This window comes from Falco biarmicus, chromosome 3 (genome assembly GCF_023638135.1).
Source record: "Falco biarmicus isolate bFalBia1 chromosome 3, bFalBia1.pri, whole genome shotgun sequence".
Taxonomy (NCBI): domain Eukaryota; kingdom Metazoa; phylum Chordata; class Aves; order Falconiformes; family Falconidae; genus Falco; species Falco biarmicus.
In genome coordinates, this window is record NC_079290.1 from 115,533,047 (window position 1) to 115,551,450 (window position 18,404).

An 18,404-nucleotide genomic window follows, 5' to 3' on the forward strand; every position below is an offset into this window, starting at 1 on the left:
GTGGGGATGGGGAGCTGCCACCCCCGGCCTCAAAGTATCCTCTTGCCCACCCTGGGCTCTGCCCACACAAACCACGCATGCTGCCAGGTTAGAAAAAAAACAACAAAACCAGGTTTATTGAGCACTGCTCTGACCCCAGCAGCCCCTTTTCTAGGGAGGAGGGGGCTGTGGGGTGGGCACTGTCCGCAATGGGGGTGGGGGCTCAGGCTTTGCCCCTACTCCCCCTAGCCTGCAGCTGATAGGGGCTGCAGGCCCATCCCACCACCCTGGGCTGGAGACAGGGAGGATGAAGACGGGTCACAGAACTGGGGCAGCAGCCTGCCAGCCCTGGGGGCAAGGGGTGACACACCCTGGGGAGCCCCTTCCTCAGGTGCCCCCGCCCTGGCTCTGGGGTAGACCTGGTGGCCCTCCCAGCCAGCAGCAGCCCCATAGCACCAGGACTGTGAATGCCACCAGCCTGTCGACCACCTCCTGCGAGGGCGAGGGGCCACATCCAGCCAGTGGGAGCTACACGGGCGGCTTCATCCCCCGCCAGGCTGTCTTTGCTCAGACGGTGGACTCCTTGGCAGCTGCCCAGGCTCTCTGGCAGCCGTAGAGCCACTTGATGACACGGGCGTTGCGCTCCACCACCGAGACGGCAGAGCCCAGCCGGCTGTCTGGCTCCTCCTCGCCCGGCCCCGCATCCCCCTCGCTGCCCCCCGAGGCCTGCCCAGGCTCCGACTCACAGGAGCCGGGGGGCCGAGCCGAGGCGTTATCCCAGCCCGCCGGCCCGAACCGCTCCTGGCCCAGCAGCTCTACCAGCGCCCGGTCCAGCCCGCAGTAATTGAAGAACCGCTCCTGCTCTGAGAGTGGCAGGGAGATGCGCAGAGCCAGCGCCGGCTTGCCGGGGGGCTGGGGGGGCTGCGCCATGGGGCTGCCTGGCAGAGGGAAGATGCCACCACCGCCACCGTCACTGCCGGCACTCGGCGTCCTCGCCTTCTCCTTCTCCGCAGGCACCCACAGCATGGGGGTCTCATGGTTCTGGGGGGCTGGTGGCCCCTCGCCCAGCCCCTTGGCTGGGGGAGAGCTGGAGGGCTTGTCTCTGAGGGGTCCCTGGAAGAGGCGTCGCACCAGCCCGGAGCCCTTGGCATTCTCCTTGTCCGTGCCTGGGCAATCCCGTTTCTGCCGGTAGATGATGAGGGAGTCGGGCCTCAGCAGGCGCCTGCCACCGGCCCGGCGTGCCACGGGGGACTGGGGGCACGGCAGCTTCCTGGGACCCTCCCGGCTCAGCTCTGAGCCCTGGCACAGCTCGTTACACTGCTGGTAGGTGAGGAGGCGCCGGCCACGCGGGGAGAGCCGGGGCGAGCTGCCCCGCAGCGCCGGCTCCTGCCGGCTGTTGATAACTTGTTGGGATTTGACGTATTTGGCTTTGTCAGCCTCCAGCCGCTCCACGGCACTGGGTGTGCGGCCCCCGCCGCCCCCCGGCTCCCGCGGGCACTCAGGGCCACGGTTCAGCCAGGCCAGGGGGGAGCCGTGGCTGGGGGCCACAAGGCGCAGGTTGCTGGAGGTGCAGATGGCAAGAGGGGGACTGCCCAGGGGCACCATCACCCCCCAGCCCCGAAATGGCACGCCTGGGCGCTCTGGTCCCCGCTGAGCGGCTGGGGGGGGTTCTGTGCTGCGGCTGGGGAGGCTCCCGAAGCTCCTGGATTCGTCCCTGGGAGGAGAGAGGAGCCGGGGTCAGCACCGAGGGTGCAGCAGTGGCAGGAGGAGGATGGGGGGTGAAGCAGAGCCGGGGGTCCCCGCGATCCCAAGCAGGCAGGCAGCCGGCAGCGAGCCCTGGCAGCCCAGGCAGGAACAATCCACGGGCAGGAAGAGAGAAGCGCCGAGCATCCGCCGGCTTCACCCGCATCCCAGGAGCGGCTTCCAACAGGAAAAAATACCGGAGCCGGCCACCTTATCTTCCCGAGTGCAGGGCCAGCAGAACAAAGCCCGTGCTCGGGAGAGCTGGCGAGCTGCCCCGGCCGGGGGCAGCAGGGCAGGGGCTGGGGGATGTCTGGGGGTCTCCGTGCCATGCTTCCTGCAGCCGGGCTTCCCTGGAGGGAAGGTACCTCTCCTGCTCGATGCGGGGGGGCTTTTATCAGCCCTGGGCTGCCACGGCTCTTGCTCAGCTGTACCCGAGCATCGCTGTGGGTCTTGGCTGTGAATCTGGTGGTGGAGGTGGGTGCTGGGGGAAGGGGGCCTGGAGCCTGAGCTGGGGGCTGTAAATGCCCAAAGCAGATGGTTTTGCTGAGCAAAAAGGCCTGAATAGCCACAAAAAGCCAGCGGCTGAGCCAGCCCCGCAGCCTCCCCGGGTGACAGCGGGGACCAGCCAGAGCAAGGCTCACTAGAAAGTGAACAGCCCAGGAGCCCTCTGCCCACACACCCCCACGGGCCGTGACACCGCACCCACCCCTGGTGCACAGATGGGGAAACTGAGGCACGTGGTTTGTCTGCTCCTGTGCTCCCAAGGGATGAGCTCCCTGCTTCCCCCAGTCCAGGCAGAGCTCCGGCGCGGCTCGAGGGAAGGTGTCCCAAGCACGTGGTCCCGTCACCCACCGGCTTTGCCCCGGCAGATCCAGTGTGCAACTGCTCGTGCGAGCGCACCTGCAGGGTCCCCAGCCCAGCCCCGCTGCCAGGACCTGTGCCCAGCCGCGGCTCAGCAGGCAGAGGATGCTCACACTCACCTGAGCCCTCACAGGGATGCAGGGATGGGATACAGGGATGGGATGTAGGGATGCTCTGTCTCACTCAGCCTCTGCCCCTCTGGTTGCTGGCAGCAAACTGAGCCCAGAGCCGGCAGGAGCCTCTTATAGAGGATGAGGAAGAGCCACCCCATTAACCCCTGCCAGCCCAGCCCCATCAGCAGGAGCCCACCCCGCCAGCATGCCCCCCGTGCCCCAGCCTTCACACCCTGGAGTCCTGCTCCTGCCCAGCCAGCATCCTGCCCGCTCTTCTCCTCCCACCACCTCCTTAGGGGAGCCTGATTTCGGGATCCGCAGCAGAGATCTCTGCCTCTTCCCACACAGGACTGAGTCTCTCTGTCCCCCCAGCACAGGAGGCATCAGGAATGGGACAGGGAAACCATGCTCACTCTAGCAGCTTCTCCTTCTATGTCCACCCTGAGACACTGGGTGCAGCTCAGGAGCAGGAGCCCACCACGATCCCCTTCCCCAGGATCCTGCCCCAGCTGGCAAGGGATGAGGGAGGAAGGGTCCTTCTGGCACCTTCCCTGCTGGTGGCGAAAGGGTCAAAGCCAGCCCCGCACTGGGCCTGTTCCTGCTTCTTCCCCCCGGGAAGGGCTGTAAATCGCAGGAAGCCACCACAAGGGGCTGGAGCCAGCCCAGGCGTTATTTTTATCACTGCCCTCTCCCCTTCCCGAGGGCTGAGTGCTCCCACAGGGGGACCCCCCACCCCCCACCCCGAGCCCCCCAGCACCTGCCCAGGGGACTGCAAACGTGGCATTGCAGCAGCCAGCAGGGAAAAGATATGCTGCACCCCGAGCTGGGCTGCCAGCCCCTTGGAGCGGGGTCACAGAAAGCCCCCAGTGCTCCCTAGGGACCCCCCCAGCTCCCCCCATCTCTCTGGCACCCAGCATGGATGAAGAGCTGGGGCACAGCCCAGCCCAGGCTGCTTGCAGGGACTCAGGAAGCCCCAGCAGGGACAAAGTCACAGCATTCGGCCTGGGACACGCAGGCCGGGGTGCTCTGTCCCTGGAGGAGGGGGGAACCTGGCCCCCAGCACTGCTGGCCCCCACCCCAGTTCCTTCCTGCAGCGCTGCTGCTCGGGAGCGGTGCCGGGAACCGGGGCTGGCTCTGTGTCCAGCACCTCCCTGGGCGACAGCACCGGTGCCAGGAAGGGGCTGGGACTCCTGCGCTGACAAAAACAGACACTAAAATGGAGGCTGAGCAGGATGAGAGAGGCCAGAGCTTGTCTGAGCTATGCAGGCATTCAAACACCCCCCCCCCCCCCCCCAAAAAAAAAAAACCCCACCACCACCCAGTGAAAAACCAAGATGGAAGGGGAAGGGAAAAGGATGGGGCCAAGTCATGGAAGAAGCTGTGGCAGCCCTGGGATGAGAGCGCCTACGCTCCCACGTGGGAGAGGGGCAGCTGACAGGACCTTATTTTTAACTCCAGGCAACATGAATCACTGTTTATTAGGACAGGTTTTATTTTCCAAGCTGGAATCCCGGCAGCGATTCCCGTAAAACCACAAGTGAGTAACAGCAGCCTTGGATTCACCTTTCTCTGGCAGATGCAGGCAGTTCCCATGGGATGCTCCTACCAAATATCTGCCTCTGTTCCAGAGCAACTGCACTCCGCTCCAGCTCCTCCTCGGAGCACCTGCCAGCCCCTTGCTGTTCAACAGTTTTATTTGGACAAGACAGATTCCCTTCAGGATAGAAAAAGGAATGATTTGAGGGGTCCTTCCTGGCATCAGCATCCCCCAGGGAGGAGATGGGGGTTTTGTCACTTCAGTTTCTAGGAAGGGATTTACCCAATTAATCAGCCCCTTGTGAATGCACCAGGTGGCTTTTCTTAGTCACATGGATGCTCAGAGTCCCTTGGTTTTATTTCAGGTTCCTCAGAGCTCTCACAGGGCATGCTCGGCTCCTCAGCGGGGCTCTGCTTCCCCCCCAGCTCACCAGCGAGCAAGCACAGTGCCAGGCAAGCAAAGCAACCCCGGGGAAAACCCAGCCACAGCTGGGGCCAGTATGGAAACTTCCAGCCCCTGTAGTAGGTGAGAAAAGTCTGGGAAAGTCCTTGAAGGTTACAAGTCCCAGAGCACAGATCCTCCTCCTTCCAACACCATTGGTCAGAGCATGCCTAGCTCCTAATTAAACAGCCCTGCTCCCTCCCAGCTCGCGACAGAGCCCTCTCAGCCCTGCTAATGATGTCCCCGTGTCACAACCCACAGACCAGGCCTGAGGAGCAGCAGCAGAGCAGCACGGCCAGCACAGGGCTCCCAGTGCTACTCCGATGGATCCAGGCAAATAGGCAGGGGAAGCCAGAAGCTGCCATGCCCACAGGCAGCAGGAGAGCTGAAGCCAGTCATCCTTTCCAGATGCATTTCTCCTTTAAAAAGAAAAGAAAAAAAAAAACCAAAACACCTTAACTCCACCATAACCAGGTGCAGACAGAACTGCAGCACCTGATAAGACAGCCATCTGTCTCTACTTGCTGGTTTACTTTTTACAGCCCACAAAAGCCCCTTCTGGTGGAGAGGTCCATGCAAATGCCACCACTTGAAGAGCAGCCCACAGGAGCTGGGTGGCTGCAAGCCAGAGAAGGCCCAGGGTGCAGGTGCCTTCCTTCAGGAGAGGGGAGGGGAAGGCTGGCTATACAAGTTTAAAAATATCAAGGGCTCAAATGGGCATGAATAAATCTGAAACTACCACCTAATCTAAGGCAGCCATCCACAAGTCTGTGCAAGAAGGAACTAGACAGCAGCTGGGCCCAGGAGAAGACACCAAGGCTCCTGTGGATATTCATACCCTCAACGTGGCTTCAAAACCCACAGCGGGTGATGACAGGCTTCTGCTGACTGCCTGGTGTCTGCAAAGCAAAATAGGTCAGTACTGGGACCATGGAGACAGACAGGAAAGACAGCAAGAGATGGAAGGAGCTGCCAGCACTGAAGGAAGCCTCCCTGGGGTCAGAGATGAGCATCTGGGCTGAACCCACCTGCTACAAGGCACCCACAAAGGTTTTTAGGTTGCATCTGTTTTTACCTCAAACCCTAGAGATTGAAGAGGCCTCTGAGCAATGGCAATTGTGGCAGCAGTTCTCCCTTTGCTCTCTTCAGCAGAAGGAAAGCACGTCAGCTGTGTCCTCCAGCACACTTCAGCTGGTGGAGTGCGGGATGGAAGCTGGGCACGCGGGGGTGCCCCAAGGAGAGCGGCCACAGCTCCTGCCAGCTCAGCCCCACAGCTCAGCCCGGGCCCCTGCTCTGGCCCTGGCTGCTCCGTACAAACTGCAGCCCTTTACACAATTCCTGCCTGCTTCAGGCACCCAAATTATCGGGAAATTCACCTGGGAACAAAGGGATTTAAGAAGAAGGTGGCCTGGGCTGCGGCTCCTTTCACAGCGATGCAGTGGTGCTGCTGGCTCATCCTTCAGGTCACCCAAGCTTCTAAGAGCGTGCGGCCTCAGACTCCCCAAAAGCGCTTACAGAGCGAGTGAACAGAGATCCACAGCAGCTCAGTCTTGTATTTCCACCTCTCCCCAAAGAGCGCAAATACTCTGGACCGTTTGTGGCATTTCAGATACACCCCTCTTCCTTCATGGCACTTAAAAAGAGAAACTGCACATTGCATAAACAGCTCTGCAGCTCCCATGACCGAAAGGGAAACGAAACAGTCAGTGCTCAGCAGTGTCCATTAAACAGAGTTTGTGTTTAAACACTCCTAACCAGGACTCCTTGCGCTCACCACACAAACCACCAGCTAACAATAAAAAGCACTTTAGCGATCGATACCCCATAGAAAATCTGTGGGACATCGGTGGAGGAAAGGGAAAAGCAACACAAAAAGCCAGCCCGTCACGCTGCCCGTGGTCCAAAGGCCACCTGAGCGTATCTGTGCAGCCACCCACCACGCAGCAGGGTGGAAAAAAACCACCACAAGCCGTTTCTCTGAAGCGAGGGCACCCTTCCAAGGGGCAGGCAGGCAGGCGGCTCAGGCTCCCCACGACAGGACTTTATCTCAACCACAAAGCAACATCTGCCATTACGCTGCAGTTCGCGCAGGGGCTGCGGCGAAGGAAAAACTGTTTAAACCAACACAAAGTGAAAATCCAAACAAGACTAGTTCCCCAGCCCAGCGAGGATCGCCAAACCAAGCCCTGCCCGAGGCAACAGCTCAGGCAAACTGGAGCCCCAGGCCTCAGCATCCTGCACAGGAAGGGAAATACAGCAGAGGGTGGGTTATTTGAGCAGAGATGCAGCCTCGGTTACATCTAACTTCTGCACCAGGGCATCTCCTTGCCAGTTTTCACCCCTCCCCTATGGACTAGATGTATTTCAAGTATGTAGGCTTAATTTTCTTCATTTTGCAGGGGGAGGGGAATTTAGCTTGTCTCTGTGTTTAAAATCACCACTCTTACAACTAATCAAAGTGGGGTGGCCTTTCTCCTTTAAGGTGTTTATCCTCTAATAAAAAATAATCTAAATTTCAATCCCTTCCTCCTTTGCAACAGCTGCATTGACTTACTGATTTAACCACACAGCTCCTGCCAGGTGGGGAATCTGCCTGTTTCCAGCACCAGGATACGCAGGAATCCGCAGGTGACGAAGCAAGTGCACGGCACGCAGGAGATGACTGGGCTGGGGTTTGTTGCGGGGGATAAAGAAATGGCAAAGATAAAACACCTTACAGCATTTCCAGCCTGTACTATTGCCACTCCCAGTCTGTACAACCCTTTGTTCCAGGGCACTTAATTAAGACATGCAAATGACTAATAGGCTTTTGTATCACGTATAAGTAATGGTGTGTCCTCACTCTTATTTCAAAGAGTTTCTCAGGGCACACAGACCAGCAGGCCACCGTCCCTCACAAACGGCACCCACCCACAGGACAAGGGCTGGCAGCTTTTTGGGCAAAATTCTACTCCAGCACACGTGGGAATTAGTGGGGAAAGGCAACAGCAAGAGGAGTGGCAGTGCCCTGGACAGCAGTATCATCTATTTGCAGCCTCAAAAATCCAGTAGTACCAGTAGTGGGGTAGGCAGAGCTTGCCAGAGATTTCCTTACAGCCCAGGGTGGTATTCAGTCTGCTTGTAATAACAACTTCAAGTACATACTGGATACAAGAATGCTGCTTTTAGTCTTTAATCCCCTCTTTGAAAATGAGGTACACCCAGAAGAGCACCTTTTTTTATTCTTAAAGGGCTCGGCAGCAGCCACAGGGTCCACACAGACATGGCTCACCTCCACCAGTCCAGGAGCCAGCTCTGTTTTCACATCCAGTTTGGTCTCGCTCTGTCAAGTCCTCCAGCAGCACATTACACATCCGTGGAAGTCTGGCACTGCCACTACTCACAGAAGACAAGCAACACAGCTACTAGCCAACTAGCCTCTTTTACAAGCCTAGGATCGCTTCGGGTATAACTGTGATGAAGCACTATGGCTTACTCCTGTCCTGCACAGCAAATAAACCTCTCCAGATCTTTGCTCACAGGTAGATGACATTGCGCTAACTGAAAAAAAAAGCATTTCTCTGCATAAAGTTCAAAAACTTCATCAAAATTCAGATTTTATTTCAAAAAGTGTCATGAACTTAATAAATTACACAATCTTCCTTATTATAAATTCTCCATAAAATATATTTTACAGTTTTTAAAGAAAGATTTGGAAAAAAAGTCTTTTGAGTGCTGAAAAGTATCTTGACTTTGTGTCACGCTGGTGAATAACTCTGTAGCTGCTACAACAACTTGATTTATCAAAAGGTTTTAAAAACAAAGACCTCAGACGACAACAACAACAAAAAAAATCAAACAGAACACAGACCTCAACGACTACTATTCAAGTGTTAAACAAGGAAACAGTGTCACCCAACAGCAAGGCAAAGTAAGCACCATGAGAGGGATTTCAGGTACCCCCACCCTTTAAAGTGGCAATCAGTGCAAAGAAACACTTCGAGAGTCAAAACCACCCCAACTTTCCTGTGCCGTTCACTCATTTCTGTACTGCAGGCAGGCAGCACCTTCAGTGTTCATCCTCTGAAATACTTCAGAGAGTAATCAGATGATTTGCTAAGTGTCTTAAAGGTGAGTAGTATTAGTTTGTAGTAGAGTCATGCTTTAAGATAACATAGCTAATTCTGATTTTTGAGTGCACAGGAGAGGAGGAAGTTTGCAATGTATTTTTAAAAAGCTCTCAAGTTTAATGTGGAAAAATTATATACCCTCTTAAAACGTGACTCATCCAATGACCACGCTGAAATGCAAGTACTGTGAAACTGCATTGGCACAGACAGCGAGAGGTTTTGCAAAATAACAAGAATTAAGGACTAAGGCCCCCTGGGTAACTGCCACCAGTTCTGAACAGCACCAATTAAGAACTGCCTGTAGTCTGTAAAGCCTGGGAAGTTTGGTAGAATCAGAATCCTTTGCTTTTGGAAGTACAAAAATAAAATAAAATTGTATTTTGTTTGTGCTGTTTATTCACACTTGGGCAGAATAAACACCAATCAGAACTGCTGTCACAGCACTAAGAGGGAAGAGTATCTAAGAAGCAAATTATACAAGGAAATACAGCAGTTTTCAGGTAAGATTTGGGGAAATAAAACATTGATTTTATTAAGAAAGCTGGCCTCTGTTGCAGCTTAAAAGGCAATTTTTTGAGACTACTTTTCCCCAAAAGGTCAAATTCACAAGAAAGGTCATAGTCCTGCACCCAAAAGAACAAAGTGTTACACTACTACAAAGCAGCTTCTGTCTGCCCTACAGTGTCAGGTGGCCTCAGTGAAACCTCTAGCATATCAATCTGCTTCTGTGGACTAAGAGCTGGGGACAAGCAGCCTTTCAACTACTTCAAAGCTTTCCATCCTACCATCTGTGCTTTTAAAGAAATATTACTTCTTTAAAAGGAGGAAAACCAGCCCCAAAAAATCAGCCAAGGCTGCCACAGGAATACCTTTCACATACTGGTTACTGAATATTCTCCATGTTTGAGAACAGGTGTGCTCTAGGAGAGAGACAGTCACACCGCTTTATCTCATCACTGCCAGGTTAGAGGCAGCGCCAGAAAGGAGGAGGCCACAATCACTATTACTAGTTAGATTCAGTTAACGGGAAAGCTGCTGTCAGCACGTTCTGAAGAACCCTAAAAATAAAGCTCTCTGCTGCAGCGTTCTCTCATCCACCTTTGCATAACTTAAGCCCACAGTACTCTGCTATGACAAAACCTCAAGGTGCTATTGGATTATAGATACAAGAGTAAGGCGCATGTTGTGGAACTGTAGATTTAACTGACTTCATAAAGCATTATTCAAAGAAAGCAAAAAAAAGAATGATTAATGAACTAGCCAACATGCCAGCACCTGATTGCATACATTTATAATTTGACTCCCTCGGTGACAAGCTCAGTCATGTCAGCACTTTAAAAACTGCTGATCCCCTTGCATTGCATTTTTTTTGTGTGTCTACAAAGTCAAGTCTCGGACCCTACCTTTGACATTAGATAACAAAAATAAATAATAAAGTTATTCAGGCCTGGAGAAGGAATGCTTCTCATCGATCTTCACCTAGTTTTCTAGCAGATCTCAATCATTCAGACCCATAGCAAATAATTTAAGAAAAGTGGCATACACTCCCAGTCGCTCGTATACATAAATATATACACAGAAGTACTCTACAAAGCCTGAAGATCTGCACTACCAGCATGCAAATCTTTTTTCCCCCCACAAGAGTTCCTAATACTGACAGAGGAAACTGGAATGTACGAAATACTCCAAGACATTAACACTGGAAATCAGGTCTCAGCTCTTAAGACATCCCACCGCCAGCATACACACACGAACATCATCCCCAACATCCTGCTATTATACACATCAATGCATCGGTAACACAACGGCCAACTCAACACTCCTATCATGAAACTCAAAAAGGATTCGTTTGGTACAAACTACACCCCGCAGGTTTGAGTTCAGGCTCTTTTACTGCCATGAAGTTGCACCATCAGTTGGGTGATAAGCAGCTCGATTGAGAGAGAGACAGGACTTGGCAGGTCACGTATCCCAGCTGCTGTCTTTAAAAGCTATGTTGACTAATCGCAGTTCCAGTTCAAAAGCATCAGGTCTGTCCTGTGGGTTGGCAGCCAGCATTTCCTTGATCAGCTGTTTCATTCGAGCATTCATCGATTTTTTCTTTACGGGAATGAGTAGTTCCATTTTTGGGTTTTCTAGAAGCGCCTCTCCAACAGGCACGATCGCTGTCCCTTGCTTGACGTAACTCCCCAGAAGTTCTTTCTTTGTTTCGGTATCTATAAACGTGATTCTTTCCAACATTGCCCAGATTATAATCCCCAATGCAAAGATGTCTGCCTTGGCAGTGTAGTGTCCTTCCCAGACCTCGGGGGCCATATAGAAGTCAGTCCCACATGCAGTTGATAGAAAACACTTATTTACATTGACTGGTTCCTCAGGATTCTGTCCTGAGGCTGAACATACTTTACTCAGCCCAAAATCAGCTACTTTCAGGGTAGGCTCCAAGTCACTAGCATCCATCCTGCTCTGAGAGATCAGAATGTTGTCAGGTTTGAGATCACGATGAATAATCTGATTTTTGTGCAGGAACGCCAGCGCGCTGCTGAGCTGAAGCATGAAACTGGTGTTGGTCTTGCGGTTTGGCTTTCGGGACAACAGATACTCATTCATGTCTCCTCCATCACAGAAATCCATTACGAACCAGAGGTAATAAGCACTTCTGGGGTCAAAGACTATTTCTCCTTTTAATGAGGTCTCTACAAGCTGCAACAAGGAAAAGAGATGTCATAACCACCTGATGATCACAAAAATGTAAAGATACGATGGAAAAATGTATGAAGTTTGGATCTTTCTCTCAACAATCCAGAGAGCAAGATTGCAACTGGTGAAAAGAAAACTTTATGCAAAATTTCCGATGTTAAAAAAAAAAATAATCACAATGTATTTGACAGCCTCCTTATTTTTCTGTGTGCAAAGCATATCAAGTTCACGCTCCTGCCCAGAAGGAGAGCTAGACCCAGATAACAGTGTTTTGAAAGATACTACTAGGCCATTGCACTCCTATCTGTTTCAGCTGGTCAGCGTCCCACCCATTTTGCCAACAACTTTAATGTATAAACAGTCTTATTAAGTAAGTCCGTACAGCGCAGGGGGTTGTATTTGCCCTTTGCTGATGAAGTGGCACCACAATACATTTTTAAAGCCCGTTCTCCATTCTTTACACGTGCACGTAACACCCTTCCCACCATCACGATCCACTAGCTATTTTCTACAGTATAACAGTGAGTAGCTCGAGCAGCCAGTTCTAACAGCTGCTGCACACAAAAAGCAAAGTAGAACCAGCAATCAGTTTTACTAATCCTGTTCACACAGCTACACATTTGCCTCTTCAGCTCCTCTGAGGTGGATCTTAGCATGTGCTAGAAGGTAAGTCTTGCAATTATTTCTGTTAGTAGTAAACCAATGTATACCAAACCAAACGTAGCTCCTACAGGCTTTCAAAAATTAAGGTAGCTACTAATATTTAGAGGCGCATTTTAAAGTGCTTTAAAAGAAGTGACCTTTTCCATCCAAGAGCAAAACTGGTAGTAATTTATAGCACTCCCTAACTGCTAGCACAACTAGTACTCAAACCAGACCACCTTAAAACAGTAAATCCATGTCAGAACTAGAAAACTATTATTTAGGGTTTATAGTCAATAACAGTGAGATTACGTTATCACAGGACAGCAGGGAGTCTCCTTTGCCAAGCGAGCACCAACACACAGCTTTGCCCTCCACACGGCTTTACCGAAGCTGTACTTGCACCTCAGTTCAGAGCATTAAGACAACAAAACCCGCTGCCATGGCTGTGACAGTAGCAAAGCACCACAGCACCAGGCTAGTTGAGGACTCTCACCCAACTTAGTTCAGCTGACCACAGCTAAGCATCTGCCCCAAAGCCCTTCCCCAGCCAGCCTCCCCGCATGCTGCACCAGCTCAGCTCTGTAATGCAGGATCACCTGGAGTGGGGAGAGGAGAGGGCCAAGCCAAGGGAGATCCAATTTTCCCTATTTTAGCACATGCTGTTAATTATAAAGTGATCCCAGTCTCTTCAGAGTCAGCTCAGCCCTGCCCTTTGCTCCTTGCTCTCTGGAGCAGGAAAACGACCTGTAGAGCTTGCACCCAACAGGGGTGAGATCTACACGTCGCACTGTTAACAGGCACTAGCATCAAAACCCAACGCTGCAGGTGATCTGGAAGCTCTTCCCCACCTTGCAGTTCCACCCTGTTTTTTTTAAGCTCCTCCCTGTGCAGCCATCCACAAGTCTGATGCCATCTCTCACAGATCCACTAATGACTAGAAGGTAAGGCACTAATTTCTCCCACGAGCTGGCCAGTATTATTTTACCCTAATCCCTTCGTGAAAGCAGGTCAGCAATGACCACCAAGCTACAGAGAGTTTATAAAGACAAGAATCCTTTCTCAGGCTTGTACAGCACTCAGCACAATGGGACCTGGACAGCTGTGAAGGGTTGTCAGACAAACGGTCACTAACAAAAGGTCCTACATTAGACATGCAAGAATGACAACAATAAAAACTGAAATGATAAAAGCTGACTAGGGATGACACAATAAACATTGAGCAGGCTACTGACTTTCTAAACCAGAGACACAAATTTCTGCCAGGGGATGATTTGTAGTTGGGGCAGCATCTTGACAAGGGAATGAACCAGATTATCTTTCAAAGTCTTTCCAAAGGTACTTATTCTTCAAAAATATGCATCTTCAAACTTAAAGGAGACTTAAAGGACATTCTCAGTAGCCACACAGGGGGAGCGACATTTATTCCCTTATTTACTATACCTTTATCTCTCTTTGAAAAGCTTAATAGTTCTATATTCAAAAAAGAAAACCAGCTCACCGCATGCTACAAATTGCTTATTATTTCTGAAAGAATTTTAAGTGTTGGCTTCCTAAATCAAGATGGTTACTTCCTCTTCCAAGGACATCTGAGACTAAGAAATTCTTCAGAGCTATGTCCCAAGACGTTAGTACATGTCTGCTCATTAACACTGCAGCAGGGCTTCTCCCAAGTAATACAACAGCCTGTGCCTCCCTCCCGCACCACTATCTGTGGTGTTTCCTCAAATTATCAAAGCAGGTTTGCATTAAAAAAACCCTGCAGCCTTTTTGAGTGGCATGGCTTCAAATTACAAAATACGGGTGACTGTTCAATAGATATGCTCTTTTAAAGATACATAATAATTTTGGGGTGTCAGCAATGCAAACAGTACCCTCTCCTAACTAAGCACACCTCCAAAAAGAGTGATCTTAGCTACCCACCTCCTTCCCTCCCAGCTACACATCCACGTTAATTACTTCCACCCCATTACCTCAGCTTCATGTACCTGTAAATAAAGGGAGGAACTGGAGCCATGGGACATCTTCTGCACCATACCATCTTTCTGCAAGATGCACTCCTCCAGGTGAATGACGTTGGGATGTTGGCTCTTGATACTGCTAAGTGCCCAGAACTCACGCAGAGCTAGTTCCACGTTCTCTGGAGCATGGCACCGAATCTTTTTCACCGCGACCCGTGCAGAGGTCTTCCTGACGACTGCTTCGTACACCACACCATAACTGCCACGACCAACCTCCCGTATTAGATCGTACTTAGGCTGGCTACTCACCATCTTCAAGATCAAGGGTTCTGGGGAAGGGGGAAAAACCCACAGAACTAAAACTTATGAGCAAGAACTGGGCTGTATTTTCCCCCATAGGGCTTGGTGCAGCAATACCAGACCTACCAAAACCCTGCAATTAACAGGGCAGTGCCTGCGAGCGTTACACTGAATGCAACACTGCATATGAGTGCTAGAACATTCCAGAAGCTATTCTGTAAACCTGTACCTGTTGCCACGGACTAATTAAACGTGAAATTACATCATTTTGGTGGGATTATTAAGATTTCAAATACAGCCCAGTTTTTCAAGGTGGCAACAATTCAAACTTAGACTTGTATTGTGCAGAGACAGGACTATCGCATATGCTCCTGCTCCTTTCTCTCAGTGTCTTCCATGAACATCTGTGGGAATAATAGTATGGTATCATGTTCTCCATCCACGCCTGGGATAGCAGGGAAGAGGTTCTAGTTGAAGCCTGTGGTTGGGCAGTAACAGATTTAATTAGTACTGCCTTTTATGGAGGCGACTGCGTAAGTAAATTTTGCTGTTACGATTTAATCATGAAAATCTTTTACTGATACTAAGATAGGATGATGCTTCGGATCACTTCCAGTGTATTTTTAAATGTTACTACGATTTTTCACCTAGTCTCCTCTGAATGAGGAGCCTATACAGTTACAAAACGTTAAAGGCTGTAACTGCAGAAGCTTGTACTCAGCATCTAACTTTCACTTTTGCTCAACAGGGCAAGGACAGAAGTTAAGATGTTGCTCTATAAGTAAAACAAGACACACACACACAAAAAAAACAATGCCACCAAACACTGCCACAGATTTATGTCCTTCCCTGAACACTTCCCTGCAAGATTCACAAACCAAAACACACCAGCACCACCTTCACACAACCAAACAAAAATGGGGCACTGACTATAGACAGGAAAAAAACAAAAGTTTGGCTAGCCAATTATCACTGGTCAAACTGAACAAAATACAAAACAAAATTTAAAAAAATAAGTCACAGCTAGTGTATCAGAACTAAAGTAGTTTGTAAGACTGCCAGTGACAAATTTAATTCTCTTTATGTCAGTAAACCAGGCAATAAGGACCACATCTAAACAGCCTGTTATTAGTAAGAAGCTTTCAAGTATTTCCACTAGTTTAGGGTTTGGGGTTTTTTTAGAAAAAAGGAGAAAAAAAAAAGAAAAAGAGAGAGAAAAAAGGTATCATCAGTCTCAGAGCAATATTACGGTGGACTATAACCTTTCAGCAAAGTTCTGTGATGCAGTTACAGGAACACTTTGAACCGAAATGTGACATGCCCGAGAAACTAGTTACCATGAGCTTCTGCTCACCAACCGCACTGAGCCTGCACCTGCAGCAAGACGGTGAGGAACAGATTAAGGTTATGGCCTCAGCATTAAGATCGGCTGAGCCAACAGCCCCTCCCAGGCAGGAGGGGGGAGCAGGACCTGTCACCTCCCCAGCAGCCAAACAACTCTTGAGGGCAAGCCTGCGTTCCTCGAACACTATCACACCAAGTTCAAAATGAACAGAAAAAGGCCCCCCGCGCCGGCAGCCCAGCCGTGTGCCGCTACCGGGCCAGACCTGCCACCCTACCGAGCCTGGGGGCTGCCACCTGCCCGCCGCCACCCCCACGGGGGCTCGGGTACGCACCGAGGCCCACTGCCCGGCGCAGGGCGGCGCAGGCCAAGGCGCGGGGCCGGGAGCGGGCCAGGCCGGGGCAAGGCCGACAGCCTGGGCCGGCCCCGCTCCCTCCTGCAGGCCCGCGCCCGCCGGGGAGGCGACGGCCCTCCCCGGCCGCCTCGTTAGCGGCGATAATGACGGAATACAATAAGTTACCCCCCTCCTCTTCACCCTGCTCCTCCAGGGAGGCTCCGCAAGGGCTGTCACACCACCCACACCCGGGGGACCCCACTCCGGAGGGACATTAATTACCGGGGCACCGCTCGCCCCGCAGCCCGCCAGCTGAGGGGGAGCGCGGCCTGAGGGGGAGCCCGCCCCGGCAGGTACCGGCCCCTCCACACACCTGGAGCGGGCAGGCCCCGCCCGGGCCCGGCGCAGCCCCCACTGTGACGCACCGGAGGGGGCAACGGCCGACCCCGGACCCCGCCGCCGGGCCGGGCCAGGCCCCGCGTTACCTCAGCGCCGCCGCCGCGCCGCCTCCGCCCGACCGCCATTATAGAGCTGCCCCCGCCCTGCGCCGCCGCCGCCCCGCCCCGCGCGGGACACGCCCTCGGTGCGCCCCCTGATTGGTCGGGCGGCGAGGGGGGCGTGGGAAGCGCGCGCCCCCCCCCCCCCCGCGCCTGTCGTCGGGGGGCGCGGGAGTTGCGCGCGCTGTTCCCGCGCTGCGCGGGCCGCGCGCGCCGCCGCCGCCTGCAGCCCGCGGTGCAAGGTGCTTTGCACGTCGGCCTGTGCATCCCCTTCTGCCCCGCCCCCACCGCTGCGCTCACCCCCCCTTTGCATCAGCGGCCCTCCTGTTCTGGGGATTCTGGTCTTTTTATTTATTAATTTGTTGCTTTGCATTAAGAAAAAAATAAAAGTCAGTACAGTCCCTTGCATCTTTGGTTGCACTCTGGCTTTGTGTGACAGTGACGCGGCTCCTGGCATTGAGCTGTCCCCTCCCCTCTGTGCCCTGCTCTCTGCCGTTGCCCCTTTTACTCCGCAGGCTGCGGGGCTGGAGGTGCCCCCCGTGCACAGGAGCTGGGGGCGCAGGGCTCCTGTCACGGCCCCCGCTGTCTCCTCCACCCATTGCCCACCCACCACGGGGCCGTTCTGGGAGAAGCCAGGGCCACCCGCTGCTCAGAGCCTGGCAGAGACCAAGCAGAGGCCGTTCAGATCCACCCCACCAGAGCAACTGCTCTCCTGCTGCTGCCAGGTTAATTGGGAAGGAGCCCAGTGGCGATTAGTGCCCCCAGCCCTGCCTAAGCTGCCCCAAGCCAATTAGGGGCCAACGAGCCCCTTGTGGGTTCTGAAAGCTGATTAGGGCATTATAAACCCTCCATTCCCACGAATCCCCTTAATCAAGCCCAGAAGCAATTAGTTAATCAATGCCAGTCCCTGGCAGGGCCAGCTCGGGGGTGTAGGGTTGGGTCCACATCTGGGTGCCCCCCTCCCAGCACTGGTCGGTGGCTGACCCCCACGCTGCCCTCCTGCGTGCCTGGTCAGCCCTGCTGCCGTGCCACTCTTCCCTGGAAGAGCCCCAAGTGCCGAAACGGGGACAATTTTGCAAGATGTGCTTGGCTGGTCCCAGCACAGTCACTGGGTCGACATGTGAGCTTGCCCGGAAGGAGCACCCAAACAGCCGTGGGGCTGCCCTGCCCCGCACGAAGGGTGCTCTGTGCACCCACGGACTTGTGCCTCTGTGTACCCACGGTCCCTGCATACCCCTGCACCCCCATGCCTGTCTGCCTGTGTCCACCTGCACCTGCGCACCCATGTACTCCTGCACCCATGCATCCATTTACCCATGTAACTACGCACCCATGATCCCTGTGTACCCCTGCACCTCTGCACCCATGTACCCGTGGTTCCTGGGTACCCATGCACCTATGCACCCATGGACTTTTTCACCCAAGCACCCATGTACCCCTGCACACATGCTTTATTTACGCATGTAACTATGCACCCATGAACTCATGCACCCATGGTCCCTGTGTACCCATGCACCTATGCACCCGTATAGCCTTGCACCCCTGTACCCATCCACCTGTGTACCCGTTGCACCTCTGCATCTATGCATCCATGTACCTCTGCACCCATGCGCCTACGGTCCCTGGGTACCCATGCACCTATGGACCCTTTCACCCCTGTGCCCATGCACCCACATACCACTGCACCCCTGCACCCATTTGTGCTGCTGGACCGTCATGGGGTCTACGGGCTGCAGAGGAACCTGCTGGTGGAGAACTTCATGCACCCGCATACTCTCGCAGCCACGTACACCTCTACTTCTGCAGCCCTGCACCCCAGCACCTGTCCCCCCCACCCACAGTCAC

The 18,404-nt window shown here is 53.0% G+C and overlaps 2 protein-coding genes across 5 annotated transcripts; both read right to left on the reverse strand.

The window, feature by feature from the left end:
- Positions 1-88: 88 nt before the first annotated feature.
- Positions 89-8,105, reverse strand: FAM110D (family with sequence similarity 110 member D). 3 transcript variants are annotated; one of them, XM_056330895.1, is made up of 3 exons: positions 7,946-8,105; positions 2,703-7,341; positions 89-1,693 (listed from the first exon to the last, which is right to left on the reverse strand). In XM_056330895.1, the coding sequence occupies exon 3, from the start codon at positions 1,582-1,584 to the stop codon at positions 547-549; it is 1,038 nt and encodes a 345-aa protein (XP_056186870.1). In that variant the 5' UTR covers positions 1,585-1,693; positions 2,703-7,341; positions 7,946-8,105; the 3' UTR covers positions 89-546. The 3 variants fall into 3 exon arrangements, with proteins under 3 accessions (XP_056186870.1, XP_056186871.1, XP_056186869.1); XM_056330896.1 differs by having other exon boundaries at positions 2,703-5,093; positions 5,417-8,105; XM_056330894.1 differs by having other exon boundaries at positions 2,703-8,105.
- A 134-nt stretch (positions 8,106-8,239) lies between these two features.
- On the reverse strand, positions 8,240-16,644 carry PDIK1L (PDLIM1 interacting kinase 1 like). Of its 2 annotated transcripts, none has more exons than XM_056330897.1 (3): positions 16,548-16,644; positions 14,114-15,541; positions 8,240-11,486 (listed from the first exon to the last, which is right to left on the reverse strand). In XM_056330897.1, exons 2-3 carry the CDS (start codon positions 14,396-14,398, stop codon positions 10,746-10,748), a joined length of 1,026 nt encoding a protein of 341 aa, XP_056186872.1. In that variant the 5' UTR covers positions 14,399-15,541; positions 16,548-16,644; the 3' UTR covers positions 8,240-10,745. The 2 variants fall into 2 exon arrangements, with proteins under 2 accessions (XP_056186872.1, XP_056186873.1); XM_056330898.1 differs by having other exon boundaries at positions 14,114-14,415; positions 16,548-16,621.
- Positions 16,645-18,404: the final 1,760 nt, after the last annotated feature.

Excerpts from the sequence above, each read along its gene's own strand:
- FAM110D (XM_056330895.1), bottom strand. The coding sequence starts at position 1,584 with ATGGTGCCCCTGGGCAGTCCCCCTCTTGCCATCTGCACCTCCAGCAAC.
- PDIK1L (XM_056330897.1), bottom strand. The coding sequence starts at position 14,398 with ATGGTGAGTAGCCAGCCTAAGTACGATCTAATACGGGAGGTTGGTCGT. Across the intron at positions 11,487-14,113 it reads GTTCCTCCCTTTATTTACAG|CTTGTAGAGACCTCATTAAA; the intron begins GTACATGAAGCT and ends TCCTTGTTGCAG.